Here is a 24,976-nt window from a genome sequence, read left to right on the forward strand (position 1 = left end):
TGGGGAGAAGGGGGAGGGACAGCATTAGGAGATATACCCAATGTAAATGACGAGTTAATGGGTGCAGCACACAAACATGGCACATGCATACATATGTAACAAACCTGCACGTTGTGCACATGTACCCTAGAACTTAAAGTATAATAAAAAAACCTAAATCTTAAAAATATAATAATAATAATAAATATGTGTAAGATACAACATTTAGATGTACATGACTATATTTTATTTCTTAATTTTGGGAAATATTACAAAGTCTCTCTGCAGGTATTAGCCTTACTTGTCGGGAAATTTGGCAGTATTTTCCTGCAAGAGAAATCATCATAAAAACTATCTTACCCAGGCAAGTGGGGTTAGGATTCTACTCAGTAGACTTTTCTTCTCCAGAAAAATTATGGGAAAGAAGATTCATAAGAGATCCCAGGATAGCAGCATCTCGGCCTGTTCAAGGAATCTCTGTCCAATTTCCCCAGGGTTTCGTTCCATGTTTTAGACTTGCCATTCTCTCTAAATCGTTTATAGTTAAATCTCCAATAAATATTGTAGAGGTATTAAGAGCCAGGAAATTGGCCGGGCGTGGTGGCTCACGCCTGTAATCCCAGCACTTTGGGAGGCTGAGGTGGGCGGATCACGAGGTCAGGAGATCGAGACCATCCTGGCTAACACGGTAAAACCCCATCTCTACTAAAAATACAAAAAATTAGTCGGGCGCGGTGGTGGGCGCCTGTAGTCCCAGCTACTCAGGAGGCTGAAGCAGGAGAATGGCGTGAACCCAGGAGGCAGAGCTTGCAGTGAGCCGAGATCGCGCCACTGCACTCCAGGCTGGGTGACAGAGCAAGACTCCATCTCAAAAAAAAAAAAAAAGCCAGGAAATTTGGATTATCTTACATTAGAAACAGTGGACCAAGATTTTTTAAGTTATGAAAAACACAATATAGTAGAACTTTTGGTTACAAAAAATGTCTTGAAACTGAATATTCTGAAGGCCACATTTGTAACTCATCGGTTTTAAAATGAGACCCTGAAGTCCCTGTACCAGGAGGCAAAGATCACCTGATGCTGGTGCTGAAATGCACCCTACTCATCTTATGGCCCAAGCTGCCATCTTACAGACATGAAAACCAGACCCAAAGAGGGGAGTTATGCATGGCAGGGCTAGGAGAGAACCAGGTACACTAATGCTATTGGGCAATTGTTTTAGATTCTCCTTTATATGCTCTAAAAGTATATCTACTTTTTTTCTGCAGAGAAAATTAAACTTTAAAAGGCACAAATCACATGACCTGCTTGCAACCTGTCAATGACTGCTGGGATGCCCCACACTGAGGCTGCCCTTAGCCCCCAGGCCCTTTTTCCCCTTTCTGCTTTAATTCTCACTGTCCCACCACTAGCCCCTTACACTTTTTGTTCTCCGCCCCTGCCCCTCCCCCTCCCCCCAACAGAGCCCTGCCTGTGCTCTTGCTTCTGCATGCAAAAGTCTTCCTTCACTGTTCTGTTATTAACTCCTACTCAACCTTGGGGTCAAGCTACACTTTCTCAGGGAAGTCTTTTCTGATCTTCCTGACCATGTAAAATGTGCATATTACAGAGTATTTGAAACACTTTCTTTATAACTCTAGTCCTAGATGCAGCTTACATTTGTTTATTGAATTACTTGATTTTTTAAATTCTCCCTCTCTGCTGTAAACTCCAAAACAATAGAGATGGTGCCTGGAATGACATAGAAGTTCAATAACTGTGTATAAGATAAATGAATTATAATCTGACAGAAAAGTTGTTATAGACCCTTCGCACTGGCCAGGTTACTGAGGATTTCTCAAGCACAGGTGTCAGGCTGCTCAGTGTCCTCTGCTTTGTGTAAGAGCAAGGTCACACTGCTGTGTGGTGGCATCACCGGTAGGTGCTCTCAGAACTCACCTGGATGCCTGGAGGACCTAGACCCCAGGGTTGATGCTTCTCTTTACATTGTCTTTTGTACATATCTACCTAACACACAATCAGGGCTCCTGAGAAGATTTGGGGTTATATAAAGCTATTTCTGCTCTAATCCATTTCATATCTCCAAATTCAGTCTCCTAGTTCATGGTAATCAGGGACTTTATTTGTTTTCAATATGACATTAGCTTTCTGGGGTCCAGATGGTGGTTATACATGTGTGTTTAGTGAGTAGTACACTTCTAATTTGTATACTTTTCTAGAAGTATGTTCCATCTCAATAGAAAATTTGAAAACATTTGAAAAAGGCCTTAACAGAAACATATAGTAATAATAAGAGACAAACAGAGACAGAGAGAAAAACAGAAGAGAAAAAGAGAAATCAAAAAGGGCAGTCCTAGGGGGTGGTTAGATAAATCATTGAGCAGGCACACTAAGGAAATATTAAAAACCAAACAACAAAAGGAAAGAAGATACAACTATATGCACTAACCAAAATTTACGTTCAACATTCACGTATTAAATGAAAACAGCTACTCATAGGGCAACATGTATTATGATCCTATATAATAAAACAGAAAAGTCTAAGATATGTAATCAATTGAGATGTATTAATATGTAGATTTTTGCTCCTTGATTTTTTCTTCCACTCACATGCCCTATTAAAGAAAATTATATTTTTGCCCTTTGAGCTTTATACTTCTGATACTGAACTAGATGTGTGCTGCCTGTGCACTGTAAGCCAGGGCAGCCAACAGATCTCAAATGCACCTTTCCAAAGATATGGTTTCAGAGACATTTATGGGATAGAAGAGCAAGGTAGTTCAGTGCCTGGGGAAAGGCAGTTGGAGGCAAGGAACAGTGAGGCAAGTGGCTATTTGCACATGCATAGTCAAGCTTCACGGCTCTTCGTAAGAAACATGTTCAGAAAATGGTGGTATTAGCATGCTCTGAGGGAGGAGCTTTTGACCCTCTGACATGAAAAGGTCACCTCTCAGCCATTCTTGCAGGCCCAGTTGAAGGGTCTGGTTTCAGCTTGGACTAGAAAACAGCCAACACCAAGTTCTTAAAAAACAGCAAGGAACCATCAGCATGGTAACTTATATGTCGGGGATGTTCTCTAAAAGGAAGCTAGCAGATTGCTTAGCTGTGTGACTTTTAGCTACAAGGGTTTTAAGATTAACTAGAAGTAAGTGACTAAAAGCAAGCAAGGCAGGTTGAGTTTGGTGAGCTTTGTCAGGTTAGCTCTTGGTTTCAACTACTTTCCTCCCTTCTGTACAAAATCAATAGAGTGGGTTAGAGAGAGCATTAGAACAGCTGGAGAAAAGAGGAGAGGTTTTATTCCTAGGTTAATTCCTATGGAGCAGAGAATACTAAGATTGGGTAAGTATAGAGAAAATTAACAAGGGATACAGAAAAACTCAAACCATCTACATAACCAGGACCAGAACCAGGTGGGATTGAGGAGGAGAGTGAGCAAGGAGAGAAAGAGATGAAAGAAGCCACAATGTCTGGATGTTAGGAGCATTTGGGGGAGTTAAGTGAGAGGCTGATGAACAGCTATGGAATATGAAGGAACTGAAAAGGATAGAAATAGGATTTTTAGAAGTATGCATTGGGTTTTAAAGAGGATTCCCTACAATATTTTCAGTGCTGGGTTGGGCTTTGTAGATACCATTCTCTAAAGACACTAGACCACAGGGAAATTTAGCACCCCATCCTCCAACATTGCGGGACCCAGTTGGTGGTACAAGAGGAAAGTGTGGCCCTGGCCAAGGCAGTTCCATCCCTGAGTGGGTTTCCACTGACTGGGCTGCAAGTTTAGGGAGTTTGGATGAAGGGATGGTGTGCTGTTTGTGGAGCTACAGGTGTTTAGACATTCAAAAGCAGCAGAGTAGCCAAGATGACCTTCTGCTAGTGTCCAGGGTTAATCCACAGAGATGGTTTAGAAACAAACACACAATTCCCTGCTCTTTTTCATTCATTCCTTTATGTATTCATTTATACATCACCAACCATATTGTCTCCTATGCACCAGGCCTTGTGGGATTGTTTTGAACACTTTTTACTCCTCTATTTTTTTAATGTGTGTATTTTGGAATCTCTAGTTACAAAAGTCCACCCCAAATTCTCTAGAGCTAGCTAAGCAATATAGAAGAAAGAGCTAACTAGGATGAGGGGCCCAGAAGGGGGCCCAGAAGCCCCTCGCACAAGATTCACCTTCCTTTGGAGATGGCTCACTTACTACCAGGACTGACCTGGAGAATAGCTACCCACTTCAGGGGGTTCCTAGCCTCTTCCCTCAGGCCTTCAACCTATAGTTTCAATAGGGCAAGCCTGTCAGATAAGAAAATGTAATTCATAAATTCCTGCACGGGTTCAAGCCCTCTGCACAGTGGTGGGGACATGGTCCAGTGATACTCCTGAGCAGATACAATTTCACAATCCCTCCAACACCTAGGAAGATGAGGGTGTCATCATGGTCAACCCTGCTCTGAGACTCATCAAAGGGCAGCACAGAAACAGCCCTAACCCTCAAATCTCCATTATCAGATGCTTCTAACTTGCATGGGAAAGTTTATTCAGAGCATTCTAGAAGGCATGGGGCTCCAGGCTGGGATTTCACCAGCTCAGTCTGCTTGTTCATGTTCGTGCAGATCTTTCCTCTAGCTGAGAAACAAGAGTAAGAAGAGAGAGACGCAGAAGAGTACCTGATAGAAAAGCATAAATATTGGACCAAACAGACAGAAATTACCATGAATTGTATTCAGAGCTTTATTCATGCCAAAGTTTGGGGATTGCACTAACTCTGGCAGGCTGCCTTGGTAGAGAAGCAAAGCACAGAGGCGAAGTGATGAGGTTCTACCTCACTGGCAATAACAGAGAGGGGGCTAGAAGCTGGTGCATGTTCCAGAAGGGGTATTGGGGCAGTGCATTCTGGAGTTGAGCTGTCGTGTGTTTAGCAGCAGCAGTCATCCTCATGGTCACAGCATGCAGGACCTCGTGACCTCATGGGGATAATTCCCAAACAGCAGCACCCAGAGCTGCCACATCCACAGCCCCCAGAACCACAACATCCAGAGCTTCCCGAATTCTCACAGCAGCCAGACGATCCTGTGTTGCAGTCCTGGGGCCGCTGAATCCAACGTCTCAGGGGACTCACCCCAAAGGTCCGGGGAGCCAGACAGCAGTAGCTGGTGGAACAGGGAGCAGAGCATGGGTCAGGGACACAGTACTGGGAGGTTGAGCCACTTGCAGGAGTTTGAACATAATAGCTCTGGCAAGGAGAAGCACCCTGGACATAGCACGTCTGGGTCTGGCAGGGAGCTGAATTTTTTATGTAGGTCATCTGGCAGGGAGGTGGACACTTCACGTAGGTTTGGCAGGGAGTTGGGCACTTTACATAGGTGGTCTGGTAGGGAGCTGGGCACTTCACGTAGGTTTGGAAGGGAGTTGGGTATTTCACATAGGTTCTCTGGCAGGGAGCTGGGCACTTCACGTAGGTTTGAGTCTGGCATGGAACTTGGTACTTCACATAGGTTTGAGTGGGGCATGGAGCAGGGCCTGTCACACAGACAGTTTGGGTCTGGCATGGAACTGGGCATTTCACAGAGGCACCATTGGCACCCTGCCCAGCCCCTAGTCCTGAACCTTTCACACAAGATGGAGGGAACTGTGGCTGCTTCTGCTGGTCACACATGGTTCTGTGGCTTTGCAAAATCTGAAAAGAAAGGTTTCATTAGAACTGTAAAACTAGGAAAGTTTCTAGGGTAAACCTTCAACATCCCCTTGGAACACAGTGACTTGCAAGCAGGGCTTTCTTGAGAAGGTTGCAGACATCCAGAGGCTGTATACTTGGCAGGAGGTGGATTCAGAGCCAGGGACTCTCAGCTCAGCTTCTGTGCCTGTACCTGGCTATGTGGCTTGGTACAAGTCACCGCTTACCTCTGGGCTTCAGTCTCTATTTTGGGAAATGGAGACTTGAAATGGTGCTGCCTGTGTTTCTACCCAACTCTCCAAGCCTCCTCTCCTCTTACTTCAGTGTCTGCATTGTGAATTACCCTTTGGAAATTGCTGCTCCCAGATGATTGCCCCCTGCCACCAGTTCTCTCCAGGGTGACTGCCCTTCTTCCTTCTGCCCAGACAAAGAATACCCAGCAAAGAGAAATTTGTGTCCATGGACCCTGAGCCAACATGAGCCTCAAGCTGTGCCCGGTAGTGAGCAAAGAACAAGGCTAAATTTGACCAGGTTTCCACCATGTGCACCTCGAACCAGCTGTGACTATCAGTTGGCCTCATTAGCACATGGACCCAAGAGAGGACTGCACAACTGCACTCAGATAAGGGGATGGGGAGCCAGTTCTCTAAAGTCTCTTCTTACACAGGAATACCAGCTCATCGTGCCCCCCTCCCTCTCCTCTCATGCCCCACACTCCAAATTTCCCTCCAGCATTGCCTTCAGCCTCCTTCAGCAGATTTCCTCAGCGTCTAGTCCTCATTCACCCTTCATCCCACAGCTCTCATCCCACCCCAGCTTCCCCAAAGCTCTGTTTCTCACCATGTCCTTATCCCATATAGAGACTTACCCTCTTTGCTGATAGGAGCAAGACTGGAAGAAGCCAGTGATCTGAAAAACTGGCAGGTGGGGAGATCTTTTATAGGGCAGCAATGAGGCAATTTAATGGCATCTGAATGAAGCACCAGAGATCACAAGGAGGAGGGCTGGGGTTGCATTGGCAAGATTCCTCCCCAGTATGCCTGGCTCCTCAGTCAGAGGCAGGGCATGTCTGTGCTTGAATTGGGTTTTCCCAAACACTAGATAAATGATTCCTGTTCCCTTCTTCAGGAAACAAGTCAGTCTCCCTTTCCTAGAAGTTATGAGTGATGCCTATGTGATCTGTTTCTAATGAAGCTGTTTCCAGGTCACTTGAGTCTTCAAGGACTTATCCAAGGTATAGTTAGATTCTCAGTTTTTCATACACTGTGCCAAAAGCTAAGTGTAGCTTAGAGAATCTAACTAAAATTGAGAATCTAATCTAAAGCTAAGTGTAGCTTTTGGCACAGTGTATGAAAAATTGAGAATCTAACAATAGATTCACCTCACTTCACTCAGCCTGAGTGTTCTGTGGGCTTCCAAGGTAACTTCTGCTGGTCTAGGTTGCTGAGCACAGTTTGGCCCAGTGGTCTCTTGCCCAATATGATGCAAAACTTCCAAAAAACGGTTTGTTTCATGGAACATCAGGTTATTCTAGGTTCATTTGGAAACTGGGTGGGTGCTTGATGATCCTAGGCCCCAGGCTGGGGTCTAGACTGCCTCCCCTCAGCCTTCTCATGCCCCTTAGGCTCCCCCATTCTTACCTTTCAGGACCTCACTACCAGGCTTCAATTCCAAACAACCCTGAGCAGGGAAAATTCCAGTCAGATGAGCACTGTGTGATAACAACAACAACAACAATAATAGAATCTAAAGTTTATTTGCATACTTTATATATAACAAACAATTCATGAGGCAGTACATTTACAAATGGACACAACTGAGGCCCTGAAAGATCAAGGGAGTTACCCATCATCACAAAGCAGGTAAGTAAGGAAGCCAGGCCTCAGATGCAGGAGTCTGCTTGCATAGATCATGATCTTTATCACTACAATATGTTGCCTTTTATTTCTGAACATGGCATTGTCCTTGAATCCCTGCCTCTTTTCTTTTCCACAATGCAGAAGATGTAGAAAGAGAGGTGGGAATATCATCTACTGAGCACTTACTATGTGGTGGATACTGTCCTAGGCTCTTTGCCTGTGTTATTTCATTTGATTTTGAAATAACTCTGTGAGACAGGCTTCATTAGCCCCGATTTTACACAAGAGAAAACTGAGACCCAGAGGTCTATTTCGCCAAGGTCATCCCATCAGTAGGTAATGGAGTGACATTGGAACCCAAACCTATCCAGCTCCAGAGCCCATGCTACCCCCACTGAGCTGTATTGGGTCGCCCACTGAAGAAAGTTGTCTTGAGCCTAAGCCTAGCACTGGTCCAAATGTCAATTCCTTAGATAAACAAGTGCAGGCTCCACTGTGGCCCCTATGGCCTCTCAGGTAAATCATTCTACTGTATTTGTACATAATAGATCTCCACATTTCCCAGGACCCATAAGCTTTAAGGCTTCTACATTTCCTAAACAAAGAGGATGCAAAGACCCACTAATTCACAGCCCCTCTCCCACGTCAATCCAGGTCCTGCAAAGTCTTCCCCTGAATACTTTAAAAATCTCCCCAATTCAACTTAACCAGCCACCCCAACCTCTGGTAACCAGCACTCTGCTCTCTATTTCTATGAGATCAACATTTCTAGATTCCACATATAAATTAGATCATGCAGTATGTCTATCTATCCCTGGCTTATTTTGCTTAGCATAATATCTTCCAGGTTCATTCACCTTCTCACAAATGACAAGATTTCCTTCTTTTTGTGACTGAATAGTATTGTTTGTGTATATATAGCATTTTTAAACATCCATTTATCCTTTGATTTACACTTAGGTTGATTCCTTTTATTGCCTATTGTGAATAGTGCTGCAATAAACGTGGGAATGCAGATATCTCTTCAACATTACTGACTTCAATATCTTTGGATATATACCTACTAGTGTGATTGATGGATTATATACCAGTTCTATTTTTAATTTTTGAAGACCCTCCATACTGTTTTCCACATGGCTGTACTAAATTGCACTCCCACCAATGGTGTGTTAGATTTTATTTTCTCCACATTCTTGCCAACACGTTATCTTTTATCTTCCTAATTTCACTTAACATAATGACCTCCAGTTCCATCCACGTTGCTGGAAATGACAGGATTTCATTCCTTTTTGTGGCGGGATAGTATTCCATTGTGTGTTCATACTCCATTTTCTTTATTCATTTATTCACTGATGGACACTTAGGTTGATTCTGTATCTTTGCCATTTATTGTAAATAGCACTGCAATAAACATAGGAATACAGTTATCCCTTTGGTATACTAATTTTCTTTCATTTGGACAAATACCTAGTAGTGAGATTGCTGGATAATGTGATAGTTCCATTTGCAGTTTCTTGAGACACCTCCATACTGTTTCTCATAATGGCTGCACTAACTTACATTCTTGCCAATGGTGTATAAGTTCCCTTTTCTGTACATCTTTGTTGTTATTTTCGTTTGTTTTTTGGTAATAGCCATTATTACAGGAGTGAGGTGTTATTTCACTGTGGTTTTGATTTGCATTTCCCTGGTGATAAGTGATATTGAACATTTTTTCTAGACATGCTGGCTATTTGTACGTCTTCTTTGAAGAAATGTATATTCAGATTCTCTGCCCATTTTTAATTGGGATATTTGTGTTCTTTCTATTGGGTTGTTTGAGTTCCTTATACATTTTGGATATCAACTCCTTATCAGATGTATAGTTTGCAAATGTTTTCTCATTTTGTAGGTTGTCTCTTTACTCTGTTGCTTATTTCCTTTTCTGTACAGAAGCATTTTAACTTGATTTAATCTTATTTGTCTGTTTCAGCTTTTGCTGTCTATGTGTTTGAGGTCATATTCAAAAAGTCATTGCCCAGACCAATGTCATGGAGCTTTTCCCCTGTTTTTTTTTCCTAGTAGTTTCATAGTTTTGAATTGTAAATTTACATTTTTAATTCATTTTTTCAGTTGATTTTTGTATACAGTATGAGATAAGCATCTTATTTCATTCTTCTTCATGAGGATACCCAGTTTTTTCAGTACCACGTATTCAAGAGACTTTCCTTTCCCTATTGTGTGTTCTTGGCACCTTTGTCAAAGATCAGTTGATAGTAAATACATGGATTAATTTCTGGGTTCTCCATTCTGTTCCATTGGTCTATGTGTCTGTTTTTATGCCAGTACCATGCTGTTTCAGTTACTATAGCTTTGTAGTATATTTTAAAGTCAGGTAGCATGATGCCTGTCTGCTCTTGAACATTTTGGAAGAAGCAAGACAGGAGACTCTGCCTCAGGCTTGGTGTCCTGGCTTGGAGTCCTCAGGCATGGTGTCTTGCTTCCTCCTGTCATTCCTGCCTCTGAAGGGCTTGTCTTACTGCACAGCTTCCACCATGAAGCCCACCAGTCAGTCCCTCTCCTCAAAGGGAGGGGTAAATGAGGAGGGATGTGGTTCCAGGCCATTCCACTTCTACTCTCCTAAGTGTCCCACCTCAGTGCATACCCAGACCTGATGTTTTATGGAGTAAAAGGAAGAGGAACAATCTCTTTTTGAGGTTAGACACCACACGGGATAGCTCATGAAATTTGATTCTCACAATAGTGTCCCAAACAAAAAATAACTTGCCCAAGCTCACACAGTTAGAAGTGATAGAGCCAGAATTTGAACCCAGGTAAAAGAGACTTCAAATTTTGTTTTTCTACCAAAGCATGCTGCTTCTGTTGTTACAATCCATGATGCTTCAGGAACCATACCTTTCAGTCACCCAACATACAAGCAGTCATTAAGAAGCCTTCTGCATTATATGTAGGATGGGATATCCCCATTTGACAGAGAAGAAAATGCCCTAGAAGACCAGCCATTTTAAGATGTGCCAACAAAACTGGAGACAGACATTTCAAGGCACAAATAGAAAGACCTGGACCCTTATCCTAATTGTGCCACCACCCCACCCTGTGATTCCACAGTGCCCTGGTGTCTCTAGGCCTTTTCTCTTCCAATCTAAAGCAAACAGGCTAGATGAGACCCCTTCTGGCTATGATATTCTGTGGTTGTAGGAGCCTGTTCTACAAGGGAAATGTATACTTCCACAACCTAGCCTTCCATGGAGTTATTCCCAAGAGACTGATTTTCAAGAATTGTTAACTGTGGACATATATCATCACCATATATCATCATAGGACCTGGGAAACATTGACTAAACAAATGAATGAGTGAATGAATGAATGGGGGTGCTTTACACTGACAGCACAGCCCAGACTGACCTCCTTCCTCCACGTGGTCAGTGCCATCCTGTCATTAGCCAATCTGTGCATCTCATGCCATCTGTGAGCTCTGATTGGCTCACTTCCTGCTATATGGAGTCAAGCTCTCACTAATGGGTTTGACATCTGCAAGCAGTACTAGCATACCTGGTGAGAGACACCTTATCTATGTGCCACCAAAACAGGTGGGTGGGTTGTGCCCCACCCACTGTATAGGCTGGGAAGGCAAGGCATGGAGAAGTCAGATAACTGGTGCAAGTGCCAGGGTGACTCACAGGGTTATCCCAAAAATCTGCTCCCAGAAACTCCCTTACATTTATCTCTTTGGATACAAGCTGATAGAATGAGGGACTTGTGGAAAACTAGTCCAGAGAAGTAGGCGGAGAGAATTATCTCCAAGGCAGAAAGTACTAAAATAGGTCATGGGGTCTGGCCCCTGCCAGAATGCAATTGAATACCTGTGTCATACAGCCTAATGGGCTGCTATTCTTAGAAAGATAGGCTAATCTTTAAAAGTTCTCTGTAAGGTAGGCACAGTGGCTCGTGTAATTCTAGTTACTCCAGAGGCTGAGGCAAGAAGATTGCTTGAGCCCATGAGTTCAAGCCTGCGGTGAGCTATGATCATGCCACTGCACTGGAGACCCTGTCTCTAGAAAATAAAATAAAATAAAATAATACAAGTCCTCTGTAGTGCCCCTGGTTAGCTTGTTTTGGGATTTACCATCAGGATAGTCAGCAACTGTATACTAGATTATCTCTCAGATCCCTTACAGCACCAATATCCATGAATCCTAACATTCACTATACATTTGAAGCTGGGCCCCTTATTGTGTGAACCAGACTCAGATTTTAACCCAGATCAGGGGATTAAACAGGGAGGTGCCCAAAAAGACATGTTACTCTCCAACATCATGTTCTGGGTCTCCTCTCATCCTAGGAACTTTTCCTGATCAGGGACTGGGGACAATCTAAAGGTCAAATCTGGGTCCCTCCCCTTATGGGGACAAGAAGTAGGAAGAAATGAGAAGCCACACACTGAAGAGAGGGAGGGCACAGGAATGTTGGTACACAGTGAGAAATCTCTCTACTGTGTCTGAGACCAGAGATCTCCACTCTAAGATTTTATGTCTATGTGTGTCTGTTTCAGGCTTAGCTCCAAGGCTTGCACCAGAGATCCTGTGCGATATTCCTGTGATAATTGGGGGTTCCTCCTAGACTATCAGGGGATTCTGTTGTAGAACCACAGAATGAAGGACAGAGGGCAGCCCCTATATTGTAACTGAGGCCCACAGAGAAGGGAAGAAACTTGTTTGAGGTCACACAGCCAGGCAGGAGCTGACTCTAGACAGGAATTTCTCAATCTGATCTAGGACATGTTCCGTAACCACACGTGGACACTAAGCTGCCTTGCTAGGGAGTTCCCTCACCTGTTTTCCTCCTTACCTCCATTCCTACTCACCACTTCCACCCAGACTACCACAAGAAAGCCAAGGAACATCTTGTAAAGGACATCCTCTATGGAGCAGAGAGGGTTTTCACATATGGAGGGGAAAAGTCATGCAGGACTCCCACTGTGTGCACATGTGTGGGTCATCCAAACATGAGAATGCAAGCCCCACCTAGCTCAGAGTCACATGGGCTGTTTGTGCCGGGGACACAGCAAGACAGCACCGAAGCTGTCTTGATCACAGAGGTCAGTGAATATCAATGTCCGGATACTTCTCTTTCTTCTGGAATGCCCCACTAGTGCTGGTTTCCTGGAATGTCCACCACCCTTTCCCTAACCCATTTATTCCCTTATAACATACACCAGGCAACTAGTCCCTCAGATTTTCTTAGAGCGTTGTAGAACTGTTTCATTGCATTTGATCTTACAACCATCTCCCTGATTTTCAATGGAAGTTGTCTCTTCATCTTTTCATTTCAAGATGTAAAGGGATACAGAAAACTTTTACAGATAGAACCCACTGGATTATGTCCCCTCTTGGACCCCTGTCAACTAGTTTATCCATCCTCTCTGGGCAAATGGCCTATTCTGACCTTTATTCCAACCTCTTCAAGACCTTCACCCAAAGAGCCAGCTGAACTTTTCACATCTCCTTTCAGACAGTCCCAGTCCTAGTCGTAGCTCTGCCAATTCCTAGATGTGTGACCTTAGATAATTAGCTGTACATTCTGAAGCTGTCTTCTCATCTATAAAAATGAAGACATTAATAGTCAGAGCATGTCATTCCTCTGCTCAGAAATATTCAAATGACTTCTCATTCTGCTCATGGTAAAAGCCAAAGTCCTTACAAAGGCTTTCAAAAGGGATGCGCAGACTGGACCCTACACCCTGTACTTCACTGATCTCGTGTCCTATCCTCTCCCCTCACTCTGACCCTACACCATTCTGCTTGCAGTTTGTCTGATGCTCAGGCACACTCCCACTGCAGGCCCTTTGCTGTTGCTTCTTCTCTACCCACAGTGTTTCCCCAGATGCCCACGTGGCTGACTTTCTCACTCTAGTCTTTGCTCAAATGTGGCTCTTGTGAAGGCTTCACTGTGACCCCATTTAGCATTATAATCCATACCTACTTGCCCCCCCATCCCTCTTCCAAGCTTATTTCTCTCCTTAGAGTTTATCCTCATCTAATACTTATATATTTTATGTATGCATGTATTTTTCATTTTGTCCCATCAGAATGTGAACCCTATTGGGTGAGACCTTTCATTGCTTTTGTTCACTGCTCTGTCCACAGTGCCTTACTGTAGGGAAAAGAGAGATCAGACTGTCACTGTGTCTATGTAGAAAGGGAAGACATAAGAGACTCCATTCTGAAAAAGACCTGTACTTTAAACAATTGCTTTGCTGAGATGTTGTTAATTTGTAGTTTTGTCCCAGCTACTTTGACCCAGCCAGCAGTTCACAAAAACATGTGTTGTATAAAATCAAGTGCTGTGCAGGACGTGCCTTCTTAACAAAGTGTTTACAAGCAGTATACTTGATAAAGGTCATCGCTATTCTCTAGTCTCAATAAACCAGGGGCACAATGCACTGTGGAAAGCCGCAGGGACCTCTGCCCTTGAAAGTGGGCTATTGTCTAAGGTTTCTCCCCATGTGATAGTCTGAAATATGGCCTCGTGGAATGAGAAAGACCTAACTGTCCCCCAGCCCGACACCTGTAAAGGGTCTGTGCTGAGGTGGATTAGTAAAAGATGAAAGCCTCTTGCAGTTGAGATAGAGGAAGGCCACTGTCTCCTGCCTGCCCCTGGGAACTGAATGTCTCAGTATAAAACCTGATTGTACATTTGTTCAATTCTGAGACAGGAGAAAAACCACCCTATGGTGGGAGGCGAGACATGTTTGCAGCAATGCTGCCTTGTTATTCTTTACTCCACTGAGATGTTTGGGTGGAGAGAAACATAAATCTGGCCTACGTGCACGTCTAGGCATAGTACCTTCCCTTGAACCTAATTATAACATAGATTCTTTTGCTCACATGTTTTTTGCTGACCTTCTCCTTATTATCACCCTGCTCTCGTTCTACATTCCTTTGCTGAAATAATGAAAATAATAATCAATAAAAACTGAGGGAACTCAGAGGCCAGTGCTAGTGCAGGTCCTTGGTGTACTGAGTACCAGTCCCCTGGACCCACTGTTGTTTCTCTATACTTTGTCTCTGTGTCTTATTTCTTATCTCAGCCCCTCGTCCCACCCGACTAGAAATACCCACAGATGTGGAGGCTCAGGCCACCCCTTCACCTTACTATATGTAGTGCTTGGTACACTCAAAACATATTTGTCGGTTGTGTGAATAATACACATTTTTCTTATTCATTTTGTTTGTCACCTGCTTTCTTTTCTTAGAATAAGTTTAATAAGGAAGAAATTTTTGGCTGTTTTGTTCACAAGTCTATTCTCAAATCTTAAAACTGCACTTGATACATAGTAGGCACTTAATAAATATCTTTAGAATAAACAGTCCAAGCAAATGTCAATGTGAGATAAAGCATGTGCCTAACATGAGTAAACGCTAACTGAATATTGGTTAGTTTTGCTGGTGTTGCTATTTCTTATCCCCCGTCAACCGTATGTAATCATTACAGTTGCATTTGGTTCTGAACAGCGACCAGAGCAGGGGAACAGGGTGAGGAACAGAGCTCTTCCTTCACTTCAGATGGGCTATGTCCCAGAAAGCCTGTGACCTGCCACACCAGCCCCTGACTTCCAAAGCCACTGGCCTCCACCCTTTCCCCCATCCCAATACATCATTCTGGGGACTGGTGAACCAGAATTTCAAAGAGTGATCTTGGAGCTGTCACACCTGGGTGCTCTCTGTGAGAGTACAGCAAGGATGACAGTTTTGTTTCCAGTGCTCTCCTGAGCCAGCACAGCCATTTGGCAAGTCCTACGTCCTGCCCCAAATTTTTCTAGATCTCTGGGTAATCCCTAAGTACCATGTTCATTTATTCAGCCCCTCTAAGACTTTTCTAACAAATTCCCTGCATTAAATCTTTCTGTGTCTAAACTAGCTAGAATGTGGCTAGAATGGTCTCTGTTTTCATGACCAGACATTGACATCCTGAAGCACATACATTATATACATTACATATAATAAATAGTTTATAGTATAATCTTCTTCAGGGATAAGGTGAGAGGCATTTAACAATCAAAGAGAAATAAATATGTAATTTCAATTAGCAGTAAGTGCAAGAACAACAGCAGGAAAAACAACAAACCAAATTTATTTCAACAGCAGTTTGCAAAGGCCCAGGGGTGCATGCTAGTGCCCACCTCAGTTTGCACCTTCTCCCAGTGAAATCATTTGAACTTCCTGCATGACCACAAGGCTAAGACAGGTCTGCAACTTGTGACCTATCATTACTAATGCGTCTGCCTCAAAGAAAGTCCTAAGTCAGCAGAGCTGTGTAACAAGCGGCTCCTTACCTTTGGGACAGAGTGGAGAGGACAAGGGAAATAGTACTTCATTGAATTCCAGTTCTGACTTTTGGATACTGTAAATAGGCTTCTTAAAGAAAGAAACCTGGGTTTCAATAGGACTTTATTTAACCAGACTCTTGTATGTGCACAGCACAATTAATAGGAACAGCTACAAAAATTAGTGCACTTTTCTACATGGTTCCCAAGTGGAGTGATGCTATTCTGCTTTCTTAATATTAATCTTTTAAACACACACACACACACACACACACACACACACACACGGGGGAGAGAGAGAGAGAGAGAGAAAGACAGGCAGAGACAGAGACAGAGAGAAAGAGAATATTGCTTTAGAAAATGTATGGAGCAGTAAGTACATTTTTTTAACTTAAGTAAATTAGATTTTTCTGTCCAAACAACTTTACTGACTTGGCTATTTCACCACTAATTTTTTTTTAATTTAAGTTAGGTTTATCTTGGAATTCTAATCAATCTTTATTTATTGTTTTCACAAATACTGCAGAATTTTAGATTTTCGTGAAGGTACGTGTACACAAATAAGTAATTCATTAAAGTTTAATTGGTTGATTTTTCTCTATTCCAGTAAAAGCTATAAATCTATCTTTCTATCTAGCAAAAAGGATTGGGAGTTAGGTAAAAGTGAAGAAAAGTGAAATAAAAACCACCATCAAACTGGGACTTGAAAATTACTTGAAAGTAAATTTACTGTTGCAAAGCACGTCAGACAATTTTTCAATAATCTGAGAAATATAGATATTCACATAAAGCTAAAATAATGCAAATCCAAGGCCTGAAGTTGATGAGAAGCAAACCTGCATGCTTATTCAATTGATGGGGCTACAGAAAGGAAAGGCAAGATTGTGAAGCAGGTAAAACACCAGGCTGCAATGGGTCCTTCGGCCACTAATTCCTTCAGTGCTGCTCCTGGTCCAGGTCAGCAACAGCCCCCTCCGGAGCAGCAGCCAGAACCCCCAGACTGCTGGCCACTGCCACAGCAATTGGAGCTCTGGGGTCTGTGGCAGTGGGACCTATGGTATCTGTGGTGGCTCAGGCAGCAGCTACCTCCCCCAGAGCTGCAGCAACCACAACCCCCAGAGCTGCAGCAGCCCCCAGAGCTGGAGCCACAGCAGGAAGAGATTGGAGGTGGGCATGAGGATGCACACTTTGAGGGGCATTTTGGGGGATACTTGGGGTAGGACACTTGGGAGGGGGCTGGCACTGCTGCTGGTTCTGCTGGCAGGACATCTTGGTGGGATTTCGATAAATCTGAATGACAAAATAGAAGCATATACAGAAACTTAATATCAAGAGCCATTACATTTTTTCTATTTTAAAATCCTCCCCCAAGGTGATGAAGAGGAATATCTAAAATATGGACATGTATAGAAACCTCTTTGAGCCAAAGAGTATATCTTCATTACTTTTGTACCCCTAGAGCTTCCAAAAATTCTTAGTATTTGTTAGGTGGTTAATAGGTGACTTCTGAACTAATAATGCCAGCAAAATTTGAATGCCATCTCAAAGACATGTTAAATACATTGCAATTCTACCCACATGAATCTATCTAGAAATGGAATTCAGAAATTCGTAGAAAATCTGTTTAATAAATAATAATAAATTTGAGATCTGCACAGTTAGAGAAAATCTTCCTTCAGAGCAATGGGCTTAGGACCAGCAGGCCAACCATTGGTAGGGCTGCAGCAGGTCATTCATCATCTCCCTGTCTGATCACAGGGATAATCCTTCCCAGGTTGGTTCCTGCTTTGTCCAGAACCAACTACTACTTCTGGCCTTCTGGCCTTGTCCTCCGTTTCATCCTCCTCCTCCTCCACACTTCACTGTTCCCCTTCCGGAACTACTCTCCATCTCCATCTTCATCTAGCTAGCGCCCCCCTCTGGATTCCTGTAGAAACACTGACCCTGGGCTCAGACGCAGCCACAGATACGTCCCTTAGGAAGCAGAGCAGATGAGGAGCCAGCAGCAGGAACACACTTTGTATGGATCCTGGGGCTGGGCCTCGGATGAGCCATGCTAATGGCAGGAGCAGGACGTGGCTGTTGCACAAATGTGGGGTCATGCCTGACATTCTCCTGCCTCCTGGTTTCATCTCTTCCTGAGCTGGATGATGAGCTTCCCAGATAGCCTCTTCGGCACTAGTGGGAGAGAGGGTGACTATATGAGACTTTCTGTAAATCAGACCCTTTTCCCAGGCTAAGGTATCAATGTAGGGCAAGCGGAGGGGTTTAAGGCTATAGGTACTTACCTTTCAAGCCTCCCTCTGAACACGCTTTGCTCAGTCCCTCAGGAAGAACTTTGGCACCAAAGGCTCCAAGACTGCCCCAGATTTAGCCCCTAACATATTCCAGCCAAATTTCAGCCAGAGGCTCTGGGCCTTTCCCAGGTCAGTCAATCCTGAGAGGCTGGTCTGGTGCCATAGGCCTCCTTACTCTTTTAGAGAGTATCTCCCATGCTTTTAGACCAGGCCAAGTCCCCAGTCCTAACTGTGGAGAGAGATGCCCCCTGGTCAGCCACTCTTCTCTTTAGAATTTCTCTTCTACAAACCCTTCAGCCTGGAATTCAAAGGCTATCATATTTGTCTGCTTCTATTTGAGTTACCAAGGAATGTGTCACCATCAAGGGGCCTTTTGAGTAGGAGTTTCTGAGCTTTTCTGCTGTGTGTTGTGTATGTGATTCTGCTGCATTTAAGTAGCTCATGAGCACAAGTCAGAGACTTGAGACTTCTACCAATTCAGGAACTTTTTGTGGAAGTATCTGTCTGTCCACTACACACACCCGCATACAAGTTGCACTTATTGCAACTATTTTTTTAAAAAAGGACTGATTTTTTTTCTTCAACAAACACATAAGAAGGTCATTATGAGGAAAATATTCTTCCCATCATAGAAAAAACTCTTCCCTCTTACCCATCAAAACACTCTAAACCAACAAGTAAAAGAAATTTGGTGTGTGTTGCTCTAATTCTCAAAAGGTTGATATAGGATACAATTCTTCATGCAACCCATTAAGATTGATTTATTTCTCCTTATGTATATCATATATGATGTATGTATATACACATACAATCACGAGGTACTTCTGGAAATACATACTATGTAAAATAGATGTCTAACAATGACAAAAGTTAGCTGATATTAATGAACATGAAGACATTGATAATGATGACAAGGAAGATGACTAAATCCCCAGCCTATATTTCCTCTCTGTAAAGACAGAAATTACCTACTTTTGTAGTAACTTCTGCTATTACTAACTCAGAAAATGAGTATTAGACAGCAGGAATAGAATTGTTGTGGAGGGCAGATTTTCTGGCAAGTATTATTGTAGGAATGCCCTCCCATTTTCCATCTCTCTCCCAATCCAGTGCCCCATGTTAATGGTGTTTATGGCAAGCGAATCATCAACTACAGAGGGCTGTGGTAACAAGCAACAACCTACCACATTGAGCTCTTAATCTGTGACCAGCACTGCCTCAGTTATGTGAGAAATACAATGAATTAACCTTGTTCCTGTCCTCAGGACCTCACAGTAGAACTGGAGAAACAGAAACACCTGAGAAGTTAGATAGTGATGCTGAACCTCAACACAAGAGAAATATGGTGTGATTAAAGGAAAATTTCAGGGTTGACACCAGTGGTCCTAGTAGGCAGTCCTAAAACAAAAGATGCCAGGACTCAACTGTAGACAAATTAATTCAGAATTTCTGGGAATAGGGCCCCAGCATTGGTGTTTTTTAAAAGGTCACCAGTTGAATGTGTTGCGCAAACAGAGATGAAAGCTATTGGTGTAGCCCTACTCTGTCCAATACAGTAGCCACTAACCACATGAGACGATAAAGCCCTTGAAATATAACTTGTCTGAATTGAGATGTGCCATGGCATAACACTGAGTTTGAAGACATAAAATTGTTTTAAATGTAAAATATCTCACTAATATTTTAGATTGATTACATGCTGAAATGCAAAATTATGGATATGCTAGCCTAAATAAAATATAGTATTAAAATTATTTTTACCTAAATGACCTATAAATCAAAGAGGAAGTCATAAAAAAAACTAGAAAATAGTTTTATTTGAATAAAAATGAAAACACAGACCATCAAAGCTTGTGGGATGCAGCTAAAGCAGTACTTCCATCACACTCAGAACAAAATCCATATCCTTACTGTGGTGTACAAGGCCCCATCCAATCCTGCTTACATACTTGGACAATATTGCCTAATTCACTTTATCTCAACCACTAGGCTCTGGCAGCTCTGCCCCACCTGCTAATCTTCTAATATACCAAGCATACTTGTTACTCACAGCCTTTACACTTGTTCTTCCAGCTACCTGGAAGAATTCTCTTCATCTAAATAGTAAATTCGTCAACTCTCTCATTTCACTAAGCCCTCTGCTTAAGTGCCACCTCTCAACCCACCTTGACTACAATAGAAAACAAAACATAAACACCATTATTCTCCATCTCTACTCTGCTTATTTACTTCATACCTGTCAACACATTACAATTTATCTATTTGTAGTCGTCCTTTTCAAATAGAATGAAGGCTCCATGAAAGCTGAGATTTAATCAGTTTTCGTCATTGCTCCACTCTCTTAATATGTTAATATAAAGAAATATATTTTCTAGTGATAAACAAATCTTACATTCCTAGCTTAATCAGTAATTGGACAAAATATATTCTTCTTTTCATACTGCTGATCTAATTACTTAGCATTTAGTTTGTGACTTTCATATATTTGTTTATAATTAATGTTAGTTTATCATTCTTTTGAGAAATTCGAGTTTAGATGTGGTATAAATGTTGTATCTTCCAATCATTTATATGATTTGTAAGATTTTGTAAAGAAAATTGATATGGTTTGGATATTTGTCCCCTCCAAATCTCATGTTGAAATGTGACTCTAAATGTTGGAAGTGGGGACTGGCGGGAGGTGATGGATTATGGGGTCAGATCCCTCATGAATGGTGCTCTCCACAAGGTAATGAGTGGTAATGAGATCTGGTTCATGGGATATCTGTTTTTTTAAAGAGTATGACAACCCCTGCCCACCTTGCTCCCCTCTCTCATCATGTGATATGCCAGCTTCCCTTTTGCCTTCCACCATGAGTGGGAGCTTTCTGAGACTTCACCAGGAGCAGATGCCAGCACCATGCTTCTTGTGCAGCCTGCAAAACCATGAGCCAAATAAAACCCTTTTCTCTATAAATTACCCAGCCTCAGGTATTCCTTTATATCAATGCAGAACAGGCTAACACAATGATAATTATTTGTTCATTGAGTTGGTATTAAAACTCTTAATTCCTCTTAGTTTGATAATTACTAAGGAATGGCTTTTTAATTCTCTGTTAATACAAAATGGAAATCAATAAAGACAACAAAAAAATCTCTAAACATATGGAAATTAAATAATATACTCCTAGTCTATGAGTTAAAGAGGAAGTCTCAAAGAAAATTCTTAAAAATACTTAGAAATGAATAAAGACAAATATATAATATATAAATATGTGATTATTTATGGACTGAATGTGTCCCTCACAAAAAAATGTCATATATTGAAATTCTAGTCCCCAGTGTGATGTTATTAAGAGGGGGACCTTTGGGAGATGATTAGATTATGAGGGTGGAGCCTTCATGAATGAGATTAGTGCCCTTATAAGAAGAAGCAGGAGAGAATTTTTCCCTGGCCAAGTGAATATACAATGAGAAGGTGGATATCTGCAAGCCAGAAAGAGTGCCCTCACCAGACACTGGATCTGCTGTCACTTTGATTATGAACTTCCTAGCCTCCAGCACTATAAGAAATAAATGTGTGTTGTTTAAGCCTCCCAGTCTATGATCCTTTGCTATTGTAACCAAAACTAACTAAGACAGAGAAAACCCAAAGCAGTGTTAAGAGGGAAATTTTTAGCCCTAAGTGTTCACTAGAAACAAATTCCACAAAACAGTAATCTAAGTCTCTGGCTCAAGATACAAGAAGAAGAGCAAGATACACCTGAAACAGGTAGAAGAAAAAGTAAAGATGAAACAAAAATCAGCCTAATTTTAAACTAGAAAATAAAAAAAGAAAGAAAATAATGCAAAAATAAAATTTATGAACCTCTAGGAAGGTTCATAAAAATAAAAAGAGAGAAGACAAAAATCACCAATACCAGGAATAAAATGTTTAGTATCACTACAGATCCTGCAGCCATTAAAAAGATAAGGGAATGCTACAAACACGTCTCTGCTCATAAATGCAACAGCTTAGAAAAAATGAGCCAATTTCTCTAAAACCACAAACTACCAAAACTTAGCTAAGATGAAATAAGTGATCTAGATAGTCCCACAGCCATTTAAGAAATTGAATTTATTACTTAAAAGCTCTTGAAAAATTATGTAAGCCCAGATGGATTCACTGGGGAATTCTACCAAACATGTTTAAAAATTAACATTTCTTTTCCACAATTTCTTTCAGAAATTTCCACAATTTCTTTCAGAAAATAGAAACAGGCAGAACATTCTCAACTCATTTAATGAGGCCCATGATTTCTCTGATATTATAATCAGATAAATACAGTCCAAAACTAAAGAAAACTACAGTATGCATTATAAACTTAGACACTAAAATCTTCAACAAAATACCAGCAAATCTAGTCCAATAATATGTAAAAATAATTATACATAATGATCAACTGAGATTTGTTTCAGGCATGCAAAGCAGGGTCAACTTTTGAAAATTTATGAAATCCATTATATCAACAAGCTAAAACAGAAAAATCACACAATCATATTAATTGGTACAGTTAAACACTTGATAAAATTCATTACCCATTCATAATACAATCTCTTAGCAAGTTAAAAATAGAGGGGAATTAGCTCCAATCAACAAAGACCATCTACAAAAATTCTACAGCTAACATCATACTTAAATATGAAAACCAATGCTTTCTCTCAAGATTGAAAACAAGGCAAAAATGTCAGGTGTTCACTATCTCCATTTGCTGATGGCATATCTCAAGAAGTCTAAGAAAAACCAAAAACTCTAGAACTAATAAATGAGTTAAAAAATGTTGTAAAGTACAAGATCAACAAAAGTAAACAAAGCACATTTCTACAGGTTAACAGTGAGCATGCCAAAAGTCTAATAGCACTTATAATCCTTCCAAAAAATTTTAAATGCTTAGGTATACACTGAACAAAACATGGACAGAATTGATATACTGAAAATCAGAAAACAATGATGAAAGAAATCAGAGAAGACCTAAATAAATGGAAAGATACACTGTGTTCAAGGATTGGAAGACAATAATAAAGATGTCAATTTTCACCAAATTGAGCTAAAGGTTTAATACAATTCCCAACAAAATCTCAGCAAAGTTTTGTTTTCAAATTAAACTTGTTTAAAAATTTATATTAAAAGGCATAGGCCCTAAAGTAGATCAAATGACTATGCTAAATAAGAATAATTCTACCCAATATTATGTCTACAGTAACCAAGATAGTATGGTACTGGTGTAGGGACAGACAGAGAGATCAATGGAATGGAATAGAGAACTCATAAATAGACCTACACAAATATGTTCAATTCATCTTTGACAAAAGTGCAAAAGAAATTAAATGGAAGAATATCTTTTTCAACAAATGGTGTTGGAGCAATTGGACATCAACAGGTAAAATGGAATTTTGAGCTAAACTCTACACTTTATGCAAATGAACTCAAGTGGAAATGTAATGGCATTAAATAACTAAAGTAATCACTGAGTGGCAAAAGATATTTGCATTACACATAACAAATAAAATCTAGTACCCAAAATACAGAAATAAAATGCCTACCCATCTTTACAAAATAGAAACACATAATAGAAATGTGAGCAAAGGGCTTGAAAATAAATCTAACAAAAGGGGAGGTTCAAATGGCCAATGAAAGGTGCTCAACTTCACAAATAATCTAGAAGATGCAAATCAAAAAGATCATAATAGATACTGACACTCACCCGATTAGCAAAATTAAAATGGTGTGCGAGTACCACTAATGGTGAGGATGTAGAGCAACAGAAATTATCATACAATACTGGTCAGGATAAATATTAATGCAGTCCCTCTGGAAAACATTTTGTTATTATCCAGATAGTTGAAAATATGTCTACCCAGTAATCGTACTTCTGGGGAAAAATAAAAACTTCCCAGATATGTCCCAGGAGACATATATAAGAATTTTCATAACAGAATTAGAATTATTCCTCAAAAACTAGACACAAACTAAATCACCATCATCAGTAGAATAGACAAACATGTTTTGGTGTAATTGTAAAATGTAATATACTATTCAATAATGAAAATGAATAAAGTACAGATCAACATACAATAGGGTTTACCTTCTCAACTGGACATTGAATAAAGAGAAAAAAATTATATAAAAATGTGACTCCTTGTTTATAAAGCTTAAAAACTCAACTGGGAAGCATACATCGATGGTAAAACTACAATGAAAATTAAAAATTGTGACATGCTTACCTTTGGCTGGGGTGGAGAAGTGTCTTGTGATTGGGTGACATGGGGCACAATGTCTTCTCTTTCTTATCCTCATTGTGGTTGGTATTATTTGTGTTTCTTTTTAAAGTACATAAATATATTTTATTTATTCTTTTGTATATAGGTTATATCTCACAATAAAAATGAATATACTAACAAATTGGGAAGTGAAACAGCAAGCAAATAAAACCTTAGCAGAAAGTCTTGAAGACTATGTGTATAATTTAAGAACATGAAAAAAAATCTCTTAACCGAGAAGTCTAAAACTTTCAAGATAAAATAAAATTTAAAATGTCTTATAGCAAACAATGTTACTATAAGCCAATATGGCTCATTAAAATATAAGGAGGAAGGAGAGAAGTATGCTGGCTAATTTTATGGAGACTTGACTGGGCCATAAGGTGCCCAGACATTTGGTCAAACATTACTCGGGCTGTTTCTGTGAGGATGTTTTTGGATGAAATTAACATTTGAATTTGTAGACCGATTAAAGTAGATTACTCTTCCCTACGTGAGTGGGCTTCATCCAATCAATTGATGACCAGAATAGAACAATAGGGCTGAGTAAGAGGAAAGTTCT

General features: G+C 41.0%; 2 protein-coding genes across 2 annotated transcripts; both read right to left on the reverse strand.

Moving 5' to 3' along the window:
* Positions 1-4,700: 4,700 nt before the first annotated feature.
* Positions 4,701-5,635, reverse strand: KPLCE (KPRP N-terminal and LCE C-terminal like protein). The gene has a single exon (XM_032154591.2). The coding sequence runs from the start codon at positions 5,633-5,635 to the stop codon at positions 4,895-4,897; it is 741 nt and encodes a 246-aa protein (XP_032010482.1). The 3' UTR covers positions 4,701-4,894.
* Positions 5,636-16,737: 11,102 nt separating this feature from the next.
* On the reverse strand, positions 16,738-24,419 carry LOC131383574 (uncharacterized). The gene is made up of 3 exons (XM_058439726.1): positions 24,379-24,419; positions 17,782-18,016; positions 16,738-17,128 (listed from the first exon to the last, which is right to left on the reverse strand). The coding sequence occupies exons 1-3, from the start codon at positions 24,417-24,419 to the stop codon at positions 16,910-16,912; spliced, it is 495 nt and encodes a 164-aa protein (XP_058295709.1). The 3' UTR covers positions 16,738-16,909.
* Positions 24,420-24,976: the final 557 nt, after the last annotated feature.

The sequence above is a fragment of the Hylobates moloch genome, unplaced genomic scaffold (genome assembly GCF_009828535.3).
Source record: "Hylobates moloch isolate HMO894 unplaced genomic scaffold, HMol_V3 SCAFFOLD_5, whole genome shotgun sequence".
Classification (NCBI taxonomy): domain Eukaryota; kingdom Metazoa; phylum Chordata; class Mammalia; order Primates; family Hylobatidae; genus Hylobates; species Hylobates moloch.

Bases quoted from the DNA above. Each gene is read 5' to 3' on its own strand.
- KPLCE (XM_032154591.2), bottom strand. From the start codon at position 5,635: ATGTGTGACCAGCAGAAGCAGCCACAGTTCCCTCCATCTTGTGTGAAA.
- LOC131383574 (XM_058439726.1), bottom strand. From the start codon at position 24,419: ATGTCACCCAATCACAAGACACTTCTCCACCCCAGCCAAAG. The intron at 18,017-24,378 runs GTAAGCATGTCA...CTCTCCCACTAG, and splicing joins CTTCTCCACCCCAGCCAAAG to TGCCGAAGAGGCTATCTGGG. The intron at 17,129-17,781 runs GTCAGTGTTTCT...TTTGTCATTCAG, and splicing joins TGGCTGCGTCTGAGCCCAGG to ATTTATCGAAATCCCACCAA.